At 44.2% G+C, this 12430-nt stretch overlaps 1 protein-coding gene across 1 annotated transcript in view; it reads left to right on the plus strand.

Moving 5' to 3' along the window:
• ITGBL1 (integrin subunit beta like 1) overlaps positions 1-12430 on the plus strand; it is a 206434-nt gene that overhangs the window by 183699 nt on the left and 10305 nt on the right. The window contains exon 9 of the mRNA XM_005668526.4: positions 10396-10542. Coding sequence (XP_005668583.2) covers positions 10396-10542 — 147 coding nt within the window. The remainder of the gene's footprint in view (positions 1-10395; positions 10543-12430) is intronic.

The raw sequence follows: 12430 nt of genomic DNA on the forward strand, positions 1-12430 counted from the left end.
TCCCCCTGGCTTCATATTCTTCAAATTCGAGGTAAATATTTCCATGTGGAAATTCCTCCCTATTCTCCATGGGAAACTGAAGACATCATTTATTTCTTCTTTAATTCAATAAATAGTTATTGAGCCCCCCCCCAGGTTGCCAGCCCTAGAGAGTCAGTGGTGAGTCTGTTGGCGTTATAATTAAGCTTGAAGGGCAGACATTGACAAAGGAGGGACAGTGAGGTCACTGGCCTGAAAGGATGAAGCATTAGCTCAATGGAAACATATGTAATAGGGGATTTTGAAATAGACTGGAGGCTACGGAAGGCTTCGCTAATGCCTTTATATCTGGTAAAAACTATGTGATGCATAATACGTGCTTGTCATGTATTCATCAGCTAAGCATCATGACAACCATATTTGGTAACAGGATGCATAGAATTTAGCCAGGTGAGGAGAGGTGACTGTGACCCAGGAGTCACAGAGAACAGAGTGAGCTGAGACATATGGGGGAAAGAGGGAGTAACATGTTCAAGAGATTTTTGAGAACCCGAGAGAAACCTTCTATGATTGGAGATAGGACAGCAAAAGAGAGAAAGGTATGGCGGATTTTGTAAACCACCGAAATGATTTGGGGCTTTACTCAAAGGCTGATGGGAAACCATGGAAGGGGTTTAAACAAGGCAATGGAATGACCATTCTGTTTAAAAATACCTCTGGCTGCCAAGTGAAGTGTGGATTGCTGGGCAGTTGCGGGGCTGGGGGGTAAGTGTGAATGTTAGGAGACAGCGAGAGAAGAAGGTGTTTGGCTACATGGTGGACAGTAAAGAGGGGAAAACTGCCATGTGTTGGAGAAAGGATTGGGAACCATATGGACAACAGGCCGACAAAACCCTTTATCTTGCTGCAAGAGACTCTGCCCTCTGTTAAATTCCTCACTCCAGCTCCCAGGAAACAGATGAAGATGGTAGATGCCAGTGTTGCCAGGCAACGTTGCTCATGGTAATAGTGACCTGTGACTGATAAATTTCAACTAGATTTGGAGGGATTATGAATGAACTAAGAAAGTCTAATGGGAATGCCATGCTTTTCAGCTTCCAGGAGTCCTGTGATTCTGCCAACAAGCATGTCCCTTGTGGGTTTTCTTGAAGCTATGCTTAAGGGATCATTGGAAGAGATTTTTGGCTCCTATGGGGCATAAGCCTTCTAAGCCAGAGAAGCTTCAACATCTGTGCAATGTGGAGCTCATCTCCGTGCACCTGAGCTGTGTTATTTGAAGAGAAGTTTATCCTCAGACCATTGTCTTAAGTGGGCATCCTCATGAGCTGCTGTAAGAATGCCCATGGCGAGGAAAATTTGGCTACGGGCCCCTTGCCAGGATATGGTTCCTGTTCGAGCCCATGTCTTTCTAAGGAGACTAGTGTCATTGTCAGTCTGAATGTTTACTTGAACCTGAGAAGCATGCCCCCTTCACCCTGTCCTGGGAGTAAAGCTCACATTTATAGCTGTTCCTGATTGAATGACACGCGTGAGGGCCAGGGAAGAATGCAGGGGGAGTCCCAAGGTTCTGGTTTGAGCAGGTGGAGGGTGGAGACTGTGTTTTTGTTGTATTAGTTGTTTTTGTTCATTGAAAAAAGAGTGCTTTCTTCCCAGAGGGGGGCAGAGATGGACAACAAGGTCCTATTCCATAGCACCGGGACGTATTCGATATCCTATATGCAAACCTAACGGAAAAATGTGAAAAAGAATACACATGCATATATATACACACATATATATAACTGAATCAGTCTGCTATACAGCAGAAATGAACACATTATAGGCCAACTATACTTCAATTAAAAAAAAAAAAGAAGGGAAAAAAGGCCAGAAGTGGACAGAACTGAAAACAAACAAGCAAAAACAAACAATAAAGAGATGGAGAAATTTGTGTCATGACGTTGTTCTTTGTCCCTCACCTGCTAGTCCTCATCTTTGTTTCTCCTTCTGAATAACTCCCTGTCGTCTTTCCATTCTCTCATCATCCCTCCTTCCAAGTCTTCTCTCAAAGGCAGGAAGCCTTTTGAAATTATTTTCTACTTCTTCCGTGCAGTAATACTTTCATTAGAGCATCATGACATTTGCCTCTACGTGTTCTGGTATCTCTTTTCTTCAAGTCTGTACAATGCTCATGCATATAATTCAACTCTCCCCCCACACCCCCTCTCAAATTATTGGCCTCTCTGCCTTGCCCACTCATGGGGACAGTAAGGGTCCTAACGCCCACCTATTGGCTTTATGGGAAGATCGAGACCGAAGAATGAAATGTCCACGTGGGCATTCCATGAATGCCCTCTGTGTGCGGTGGGCATAAAAGACTGACCTGTCCATCTCCGAAACTGGGCAGAACAACACATCTGACGCACCGACTGTAGACTGTTTTGGAAGGAAGTTGGCATCCTAGGAATCAGCAGTTCTGTGCCTTGAGGAAGGAATGGCAGCTTGGTGCAGAGCATTTAGCCTTCCCCCCACATCATGTGGCAGTGGGTGGGGAAGGAAACTCATACTAGGTATGGTGGGAAACTCACCAGCATCATCCCTCTGTGTCGCTCCAGGGAACAAAACTGATATCACTAATTTGGGCGATTTTCTCAGTTCATCACCGGACATGGAGCCACGGTGTCTGTGGCCTTTCACCTGGAGGGAAGGACCAGAAGGCCAGGTGCTAACGTGTGACCAGAGACCAAAACGCGGGTCCCTGACTCCAAAGCAGGGACTCCCTGAGCATTTTAGCAAACAAGGGATAAGTAAACCAAAAATATCTATAAACCTACCTAATCAGGGGCTATGGGAGAACGAATAGCCAATGATGTCTGTCTACCTTCCCAGCAATAACCCTGAAGATGACTAAACCCATTCTGGCAGGCTGGGTAAACGAGCAACTGTACCTGCAGGTGCATGGAACTTCTTCATGCCACAGGCATGGCAGAAACAGAAATTAATACAAATAAACTTTTAAAACTTTTTTATTTTTTAGGGCCACTCCTGGGGCAGATGGAAGTTCCCAGGGTAGGGGTTGAATTGGAGCTGCAGCTGCCATTCTGTGCTGCAGCCACAGCAATGTTGGATTGAGCCACGTCTGTGACCAATATCACAGCTCATGGAAACACTGATCCTTAACCCACTGAGTGAGGCCAGGGCTTGAACCCACATCCTCATGCATACTAGTTGGGTTTGTTATAGCTGAGCCACAGTGGGAACTCCAAAATGAAAATTTCATGTGAACTGTAAATGCATGGCATTTTTCTTTTTTCTTTTTAGGGCATATGGAGGTTCCCAGGCTAGGGGTCTAATCAGAGCTATAGCTGCTGGCTTACACCACAGCCACAGCAATGCCAGATCCAAGCTACATCTGCGACCTACACCACAGCTCACGGCAACACCGGATCCTTAACCCGCTGGGGATCGAACCCGCAACCTCATGGTTCCTAGTCACCATTGTGCCACCACGGAAACTCTTGGAATTTTTTTTTTATCAGATATCACTACTGAAAAAACACCTTTTGCCTAGAGTATTAGTCCCTGAGATATATTCGTTTTTTTAATCGTGCTTGATTTTAAGATTTCATAAAGAAAATATATCCACATGTTGGCTCATGTGTGTTTAATTGGTTTAAACTAAAGCTTAGCCAGAGACTTCCCTCCTGGAGCCCATACACCCAGGATGAGAATAAGAACTGGACGGCTTTTCCTTTTTCCTCTGTGCTCCTGGAATGAGCCCATGAGTCCAATTAAAGAAACAAGGAGGGAAAATGAAGAGCCACCTCCTAATTACACAATCAGTTCCCATTTCTTCAGGGACTTCTCTGGTTTGTAGCTGCAGTTTGAAGATCAGGCAGCCTGAGAGTCTGTGTGCAGTGACCCGCAGGCACCACTGCATTTCCCACGGCAGGAGGGGCAGACCACCCACTCCGGCCAAGCCTTAGCTGGACAACGTGGGGAGCAGCGTGATTGTCTCCGGGTGACATCTTAACATCACAGACCTCTTTCCTGAGTTTGGAAGGTGTTGGGGTGCACTCTGCAGGCCTGCGGGCCTTGTGGTTGCTCAGCTTTGAGACTGAAGAAGGAGCCCGGAGACAGTGACAGAGACGTCAGTGGTTTATTGGATAGAGGACCTTACAAGTCTGCTGCTAAAGGGCCGGGAGTGACATCCCACCATTTACAGCAGACGGAGATAGGACATGGTGGCAGCTTTTGCTCTTTGGGGGAGAAGGAAGTTATTGTTTATAGGGGAGATCGATGTAAAGTTGGCCCATCAGTTACCAGGGAAACCAGAGGCTAGGGCAAGGGACAAGCACATAGGCAGGTACTAATTAAGCTCTGTTAGTAAGTGGGTTGCATAGTCATGTGAGTGAAGCAGAGCCTGGTCAAGCAGGAGACGTGCAGAGAGCAGGAGAACAGCCATCCTGAATGGCCTGACTACACAACCATTTAGTACTGCATCCAGCTGCAGGTAATTGACACAAATAAACCTGTAGGTTGTCACTTCAGGGCTGGCTGGATGGTAAGGTGACTCCCCGAGAGCCATCAGTGTCCCACACACCTTCTCTCATCACTCCTGCTCTGCCCTTCAAGTATGACTTCTATTGTCACCTTCATAGAGAAGCTCCAGATGTGTCCTTCTTCCAGGAAAGAAGAAAGAGGAAAGGATAGAACAGAGGGAAAGGTCAAAGGACATATGCTAGCTGAGTCTATCCCATTTTTTTTTGGAAGACAATAGCTTTCCTGGAAACCTCACCAAGAGATTGTCTCTTACATCTCATTTATTAGTGCCAAGTCCTAGTGGTACCTCTGGGTCAAAGGAGCCTGGGCAGTCAGATATCTTCCAGAAGAACATATCATCACCTCCTTGAAAAAAAAAAAGGGTTTGCCTAGTATTTTAACAAGGGGAAAAAATGTTGGGCTGGCCGGTCTGTAGTATCTGATGCAATTAGATCCATTTGTGGGTGAGTTTCTTAATTGAGAACCATTATCGAAGCGTATTAAGGAAGTGTGTCTCGGAGCCGATGAAGTCATGGGAGTAGGTCATCATCTGCAGCAGCACCTGTTCAATAGAACGTTAAAGACAGTGGGGACGTTCGAGGGCTGCCTTATTCAGCATGGTAACCGTTCGCCACGTCGAGCCGCTGAACACTTGCAATGTGACTAGTGCAACTGAGAAACTGAATTCTAAATGTTATTGAACTTTAATAAATTGAAAGAGTCACACTGTAACCACAGAGCATTCTTAGTGAATATCTTGTTGGGGGGGAGGGAAGGGAATAGGAAGAAAAACCACCCTCGAAGGGGAGGGCAGTGGGTACCAGATCTGGGAGAGGATGAATGGAAATGAAAATCCAATGGAGAACTGCTCACCTGTATGAAGACGTGAGAAGTCAGGTAAAGGCAGAGGTAGTATATTTCAAATGGTTTATTAGGCGGGTTCTCTCTATAAGTTCATTCTAGAATGGTCCATTATATAGGTATTATCAAAGGTAGTATCACTGTAGATTCTTTTTTTTTCCCACTGTAGATTCTATACCAAGCAGAGCTGTTGTTCTCACTGGATGCTCTATATAGATGCTTCTCCCCAACTTCAGCCAGCCCTGGGTGTTCCACATGTAGGCCTAAGAGGCAACAGAGGAGGTTGGTCTGGCAAAAGTTGACCGACACTACTCTTAGGGTCTTTATGGTCTTTTTTTAAAAAAAATTCCAGTTTGCAGGGAACATTGCACTCAGTAGGCATCCTTTATGGAACACTCTCCTTGTCACCTTACAAGACAGCACAGTTATCTTATTTTTCTCCTTCTTTACTAGATGTTTCTACTTGGTTAGCTTCTTCCCACTACCCTACTCTAAATATTGGAGTTCCCCAAGACTTATTTCTCTCTAGGTAGGCTCATTCACTTCCAAAGCTTTAAATGCTTTTGGAAACTCCATCATACACAGGCCTGGCCCCAACCTGACCTCTAAACACCAGGTTTGTGTCAACTGCTTACTTGACCTCTCCTTGGTTGTGTTAAGAGTGTCTTAGACACTTAAAGTTCAAAACAGAACTGATTTTCTGCTTTCAACCTCTCCCTCCTGTAGCTTCCATAGCTAATAAGAAACATCATTATTCACAGTATTTCTTGAGCCAGAGAACTGGTCCTTTCTCTCACCTGCCACAAACAATCCAACAGCAAGTCCCATTGGCACCACCATCAAAGTAGATCAACCACTTCTCTCCATTGGAACAACCACCACTCTGCTTGAAGCCTGCATCACCTTTCACTTGGACCCTGAAATACTTTCTCTTTCCTTGGACTCACCTCCTGACGCGCCTTAATCTCTCTCATCCAGTTGCCACAATGCATTTGCAAACTGTAGATTATGGCGCATCACTTTCCTGCACAAGAGCCTACTATGATTTCCCATTCCTCTTAGGATAAAATTTGAACACCTTATCAAAAATAATTGGCTGTGTTCTCATTCTGGTTACCTCTCCAACTTCATTATTTATTCCATTCTTTCTCACTCATTATTCTTCAAATACATCAGCCTTTTCTTTGTAACGTATCTGTAATATGCCAAGCTCTTTCTTATTCTAACACTTCTCCTTTTCTTTTCCAGAGCATTGGCCATTTGGCTCCTTCTCAGGGCTTGGGTGTCAGAGAGCCTTGCTCTGACTCCTCCAGGTAATAGTGTTCTCTGCCGAATATAATGACACTCTCTTTAATTCTTCCATAGCTCAAGTGGGTTTGTTTGCTTGTTGTGACTTGTCTTCTCCCAGGAGACTAGAAGCCCATAAGAGTGGAGCTGGTACGATGCCTAGTGTACAATAAATAGTTCTCGAATGGATGACTACATTATTAGAGTTTATAAAGAAGATATTATTGAAAGCTTAAAATTTTTTAAGTAAAAAGAAGTCATGTAAATGGCAAAACATGATACTTAAATACCAATGTATTTTGACCATCATCTGGGCTCGATGCCAACTTAACTTTGTGGAAGGATGTGATAAATGAGCTAATAAATGAAAAATAATCTCCTATGTCCTTGCATATAAATTTTATATTCAGTTATTTGTGGTGAGGAGTCATTTAGTCATTCTTAGTGATATCCTAAATCAAAGACAGAATGTTTTTCTCTGCAGTGGAGATTAAATTGTTCCAATTACGTCAAAGATGGTAATTCTTACTAACCCATAGTTAGTAAGAAACACAAACCTTTGAAAAGTTCATGGTTTGATGGGATTAGTACTAGAAACGCTCTCTCTTTTTCTTCCTTCCTTCCTTCCTTCCTCCCTCCGTCTCCCTCTTCCTTTCTTTTTTTTTTTTTTCTTTTTTTTTTTTTTTTTGGTATCATACATTATCTGTCTCCAAAGGTGGCTAACTTTTTTACTTTTTTCCAACTTCTAGAGTAGACTTCACATTAAGTGGACTTTTGTTTTATTGGAGAAGCCAAGATACAATCAGTTTAATAATGATTCATTGAGTGTGTAGCTCTTACACAGATTTGCTAATTTCATTGAACTCTACAGGACATAGAAATAAAACAAAGCCCTCTAGGAACAGTCCATTGTCTTTGAATGACAGTATATTAACTAGATGACCTGTAAACACATCCTGGATTCAGTTTATGGTTCTTAGTTGGAATTTGTGGAAAAAATAAGGAGATTTTGTAAAAATAATAATAACCTCACTCTACAAATGTCTTTTGCAGAGTGCTGGGCACTCGCAAGCCTACAGTGAAGCATGGGAGGTGATTCCTCCTGTCAGGGTTCTCAGTCAAGTAATGGGTCTATTTGATAGACAAGTGCATATTGTAAGGTGGAAGGCAAAAAGTTACCCAATAGATAGCATGGAAATATAGAGGAGGATAAAATTGATTGCACTTGGGGATATTAGAAAAATCTTCACCAAGGTGTAGTTACTTTCCCTGACCATTGAGAATGAAGCAGGATCTAGTCATGTTGCGTGAAGGAGTAGACCCCTCTCCCAGCAAAGTTATGAAGTCAGAAAAACATTGGAACCATGTAGGGAACAATGAGTAGGTCAGGAAGTACATGCAAGGAGGAGGAAGAGAAGTTAGAGAAGCATCTAGGAATCTATTTCAGGAACCAAAAACATAAGGAAGGTTAAAGCAGGTGAACTTCATCCCATTAGCATTAGGGCATCACGTGGTCCTAGGTCTCAAGGCTGTGATGTGAGTAGAGTTGGGGTCTGGGAAGTTGAGAGCAAGAATATTGGAGAAAAATGTGATAGAAGGTTTCTTATGATGAAAGGAGTGGAAATGTTGGAGTTGGTTTCAACATGATCTGGTCACTCTTTAGATGAGGGGAGTAAGAGAGATTCAGGTATGGTCCAGAACAGTTTGATGTGATTAACTGGAAGGAGAGTTGTGCTGTTAAAAGAAATGCGTGATGCAGAAGAGTAACTGTTGGAAACAAAATGGCATATGAGGGTCTAGAGGTAGTTGTTGTGGATGCTAGTAGAACACAAATGTGGAGGAGTGGAGCCTAGGAGAGGTGACGGGCTGGAGATACAGCCCTGGGATCACTGTGGTTATCTGAAGTCCCGTGATTTGAGGAATTTTTCAAGAGAGAGGTTGTAGAGAGATTAAAGAAGGTGATTAAGGATAGACAGGGGAATATCTACATTAATCAGGTCAGACAGAATGTAGAGAGATAAATAGACCAAAGAGGAGTTTTGAAAGAATAAGGAAAGTCCATTGTCATGAAAACAAATACAGGAGAGACTTTTTAAGAAGAAAATGCCCATGAATTAAAATGTGTATCTTCCTATGATGCAGTGGTTTAAAAAGATAGAAATTAAGAAAAGGCTCCTAAATGGTTCAAATTGATAGTTATCGTTTAATTTCCAAAATGAAATATACAGGTAGTATGACACATGGAAAATGTGGGGACACTAAAATTAGAGAAACTGGAGTGAAGGTTGGATCCTGTATGGTTGAGTTCTCTGATTTGAGACAAATTTTAAAAAGAATGAAATAATGCTGTTTGTAGCAACATGGACGGACCTAGAGATTATCATAGCAAGTGAAGTAAGTCAAAGACAAAAACCATATGAGATCACTAGGATGTGGATTCTAATAAAAATGATACAAAAGAACTTATCGTGAAACAGAAACAGACACAAAGATTTTGAAACCAAACTTATGGTTACCCAAGGGGAACTGTTGGGGGGAGGAATGGATTGGGAGTTTGGGATTAGCATGCATACACCACTGTATAGAAAATCAGTCGGTAGCAAGGATCTCCCATACAGCTCTGGGAAATCTATTCAATACTCTCTGATAGCCTATATGGGGAAAGACTTGAAAAAGGATGGAGATAAATGTTTACATATGGCTGATTCACTTTGCTGTACACCTGAAACTCACACAACACTGTAAGTCCAATAAAATTTATTTTTAAAAAAGAATGGTGTCAAAACACCCAGAGGAGCTGATCAGTCTGAATGACAGTTTTATATGTCCCTGGCAGTAGGGCAGGGACCACCATGCCCATCATGTTTGATTTTGCATCCCCTGGTGCCTAGCAACATGCTCTCTTCATAATAGTCAGTAAAACTTGCCAAAAACATAGCTGTTTTGTTTGCTCTGTGTGGAGAGATCTGCCTGTAAGGTAATGCACATTTAGGAAAAAGAATAAAACGTTGATTAGAAAAAGAGAAATTGAAATGGAAGATGATGCAATCTAATGAGGTGTTGGTGGCCGACAACAAGACAAATGTATGTGCCAGTGTGTAGCATATGCGCCAGAAGACAAACATCCCCAAACCGGGAGCTAATGATGGAAACAAAAGAGGGGGAAAAGTGTGAGATATGATCTAAGTCGTCCTGTGCTGCTTTTATCTCCTTATGCAATAGAGACGTCATTACCTACACTCACATCTGTTCTTATTAGCAAGCAGAGAAGCATAAAGTAATATAATACCAGATGCCATTGTACGGAAGTAAGTCTTTTGGTTTTATTTGTAAACATAGGAGAGTAATCAATACATGGGGCCTGCCAAGTAACTGGACTAGCTCTGCAAATTGGTCTGGGTGTCAGGTGTGCATGGGTGAGGAAAAGTATTAAGACATCATCCTGATAAAAACACAAATGTGGGGGGCGGGGGGCGTACTGTGTCTCCAGAAAGGATGGTCAAATTCCACCTTAAATTGTTCCAAGCTTTCTTTCTCTCTGGAGTCCACCTGCCATGCCAACTTCAAGAGGAGTGTGTTAAGCTCGGACTCTGTGGTGTAGTTCTCTTGAGCAATCACGTGCCAAACTGACTGTGCCAGGGAGAAAGCGTGTTTGCTTGATAGGAAGTGAGAGCCTGTGGCTCACGTCTTTCTTTCTTCACAACTGTGATGCTGCTCCTCTCACCCCGCCCCGTGATTGCTTCGCAGGCCACGGCTCGTGTTCCTGCGGCCGCTGCCTTTGCGAGAGAGGATGGTTCGGGAAGCTCTGCCAGCACCCACGGAAGTGTAACATGACGGAGGAGCAGAGCAAGGGTCTGTGTGAATCAGCAGATGGCACACTTTGCTCGGGGAAGGGTGAGTATCTCTGTGCGGGAGCTTGGCCGGGCTCCCTGGTCTGACACATGGTTTGGGAGCAGCAGCATCTATTCCAGACGGCCCTCTGCTGAAGGGAAAGCACCCCGCATGCCACGACGACCGGGCTTTCAGCTTGAAAGTGGCCACGTGAAATTCGGGCTCTAAGAAAATGAAATGCAGAAGGAAGGTTTCATGCATAAAGATCCCTGGCCACTCGCAGTATGCAGGGTCACGGCTGAATGAAATAGAATGCGATATCATATAAAGAGGAAAAACAGCAGGATATATTGGGCACTGAATAAACAAACAAATAAGGCAAAAGGAAGAGTTCCCGTCATGGCTCAGCGGAAACGAGCCCGACTAGTATCCATTAGGATGCAGGTTCAATCCCTGGTTCTGCTCAGTGGGTTAAGGATCTGTTGAGCTGTGGTGTAGGTCACAGGCACGGCTGGGATCCTGCGTTGCTGCGGCTGTGGTGCAGGCCAGCAGCTGCGGTTTCTATCTGATCCCTAGCCCAGGAACCTCCACACGTCTATGCTGCACCTGTGGTCCTGAAAAAAAAAGGCAAAAGGCTAATTGCTGGGTTCACCCATCCAAAAGCACAGTCCAGAACTGCAAAGAAGGGCTCACAAGAAGGGATCTAAATTGCCAACAAATACACTCTAGGAATTTCAGAGGCTAAAGTGTGTAGATGTGTGTGTGTGAGCAGCAGGAGGGGAGGGTTAGGGATGAGAAAGACTTATAAAGGGAGACAAAATAGTTCATATCATAAAAAAGGAAGGAAGAGGTGCACGGGTCTCAGCTCTGGTATAGTTGTCTTTGGTGTGTAGGTGACCAATTTTTCCAACCAGACGCATGTCACCTAATATTAAAAATTTTTGTTAAGTCTTCAAAGTGCTTAGCATCTTCAAGTTGACTGAATAGGAGCCGCCACTCCAGTCAAACAACAACCACAGAAACAAAGTCAAAAAGAATTTTAATGTCCTGTGGCCCTCCCTCACCCCCGTACGAAGAAGAGCAGATTTTTTTTTTTTCTGAGTAGAGAAAGAATGGCAATTAATAGATTGAAGTGTTCCTCCTGTGGTACCACAGGTTAAGGATCCAGCGTTGGGAGTTCCCATCATGGCGCAGTGGTTAACGAATCCGACTAGGAACCCTGAGGTTGTGGGTTCGATCCCTGGCCTTGCTCAGTGGGTTAAGGATCCGGTATTGCTGTGAGCTGTGGTGTAGGTTGCAGACGCGGCTCGGATCCCACGTTGCTGTGCCTCTGGCGTAGGCCGGTGGCTACAGCTCCGATTAAACCCTTAGCCTGGGAACCTCCATATGCTGCAGGAGCGGCCCTAGAAAAAGGCAAAAAGACGAAAAAAAAGGATCCAGTATTGCCTCCGAGGTGGTGCACTTTCAATCCCCAGCCTGGCTCAGTGTGTTCAAGATCTGGAGTGGCTGCAGCTGTGGCCTAGGTCACAGCCACAGCTCAGATTCGATCCCTGGCCTGGGAACTTCCATACGCCCTGGGTGCAGCCAAAAAAAAAAAGAAAAAGATTGAATTTGAGATCTCTTGATGTTGATGTTTCTGTGTAAATTCTCCAAGAGACTGTAAAATCCCACTCTCACAGGGGCTGTGGGTCCACCCAGAAGGCCGTCACGTTTTCTAGTGGCTGGGAAGACACCTAAGAAGAAGTACAGGGACTCTTCTAGAAGTACAGGGACTCCCCCTAAATGTTCAGAAGCTGCCCTGTGCAGAACTGGATGTCGGGGAGCTCCCCAGCTCTCCCCTTCAGCTCACCGGCCTCCTTGCAAAACAGACAAGGAGCAGCTCCAGCCAGAGCTGCATTTACCCTCAAACACCTGCCATGGGACAGGATTCGCATAGAAGTATCCTCCTGAG

This window comes from Sus scrofa, chromosome 11 (assembly GCF_054392235.1).
Source record: "Sus scrofa isolate SSC_HxYL_T2T_F1_AM1 chromosome 11, Sscrofa_HxYL_maternal_Yorkshire_Landrace_v2.0, whole genome shotgun sequence".
Taxonomy (NCBI): Eukaryota; Metazoa; Chordata; class Mammalia; order Artiodactyla; family Suidae; genus Sus; species Sus scrofa.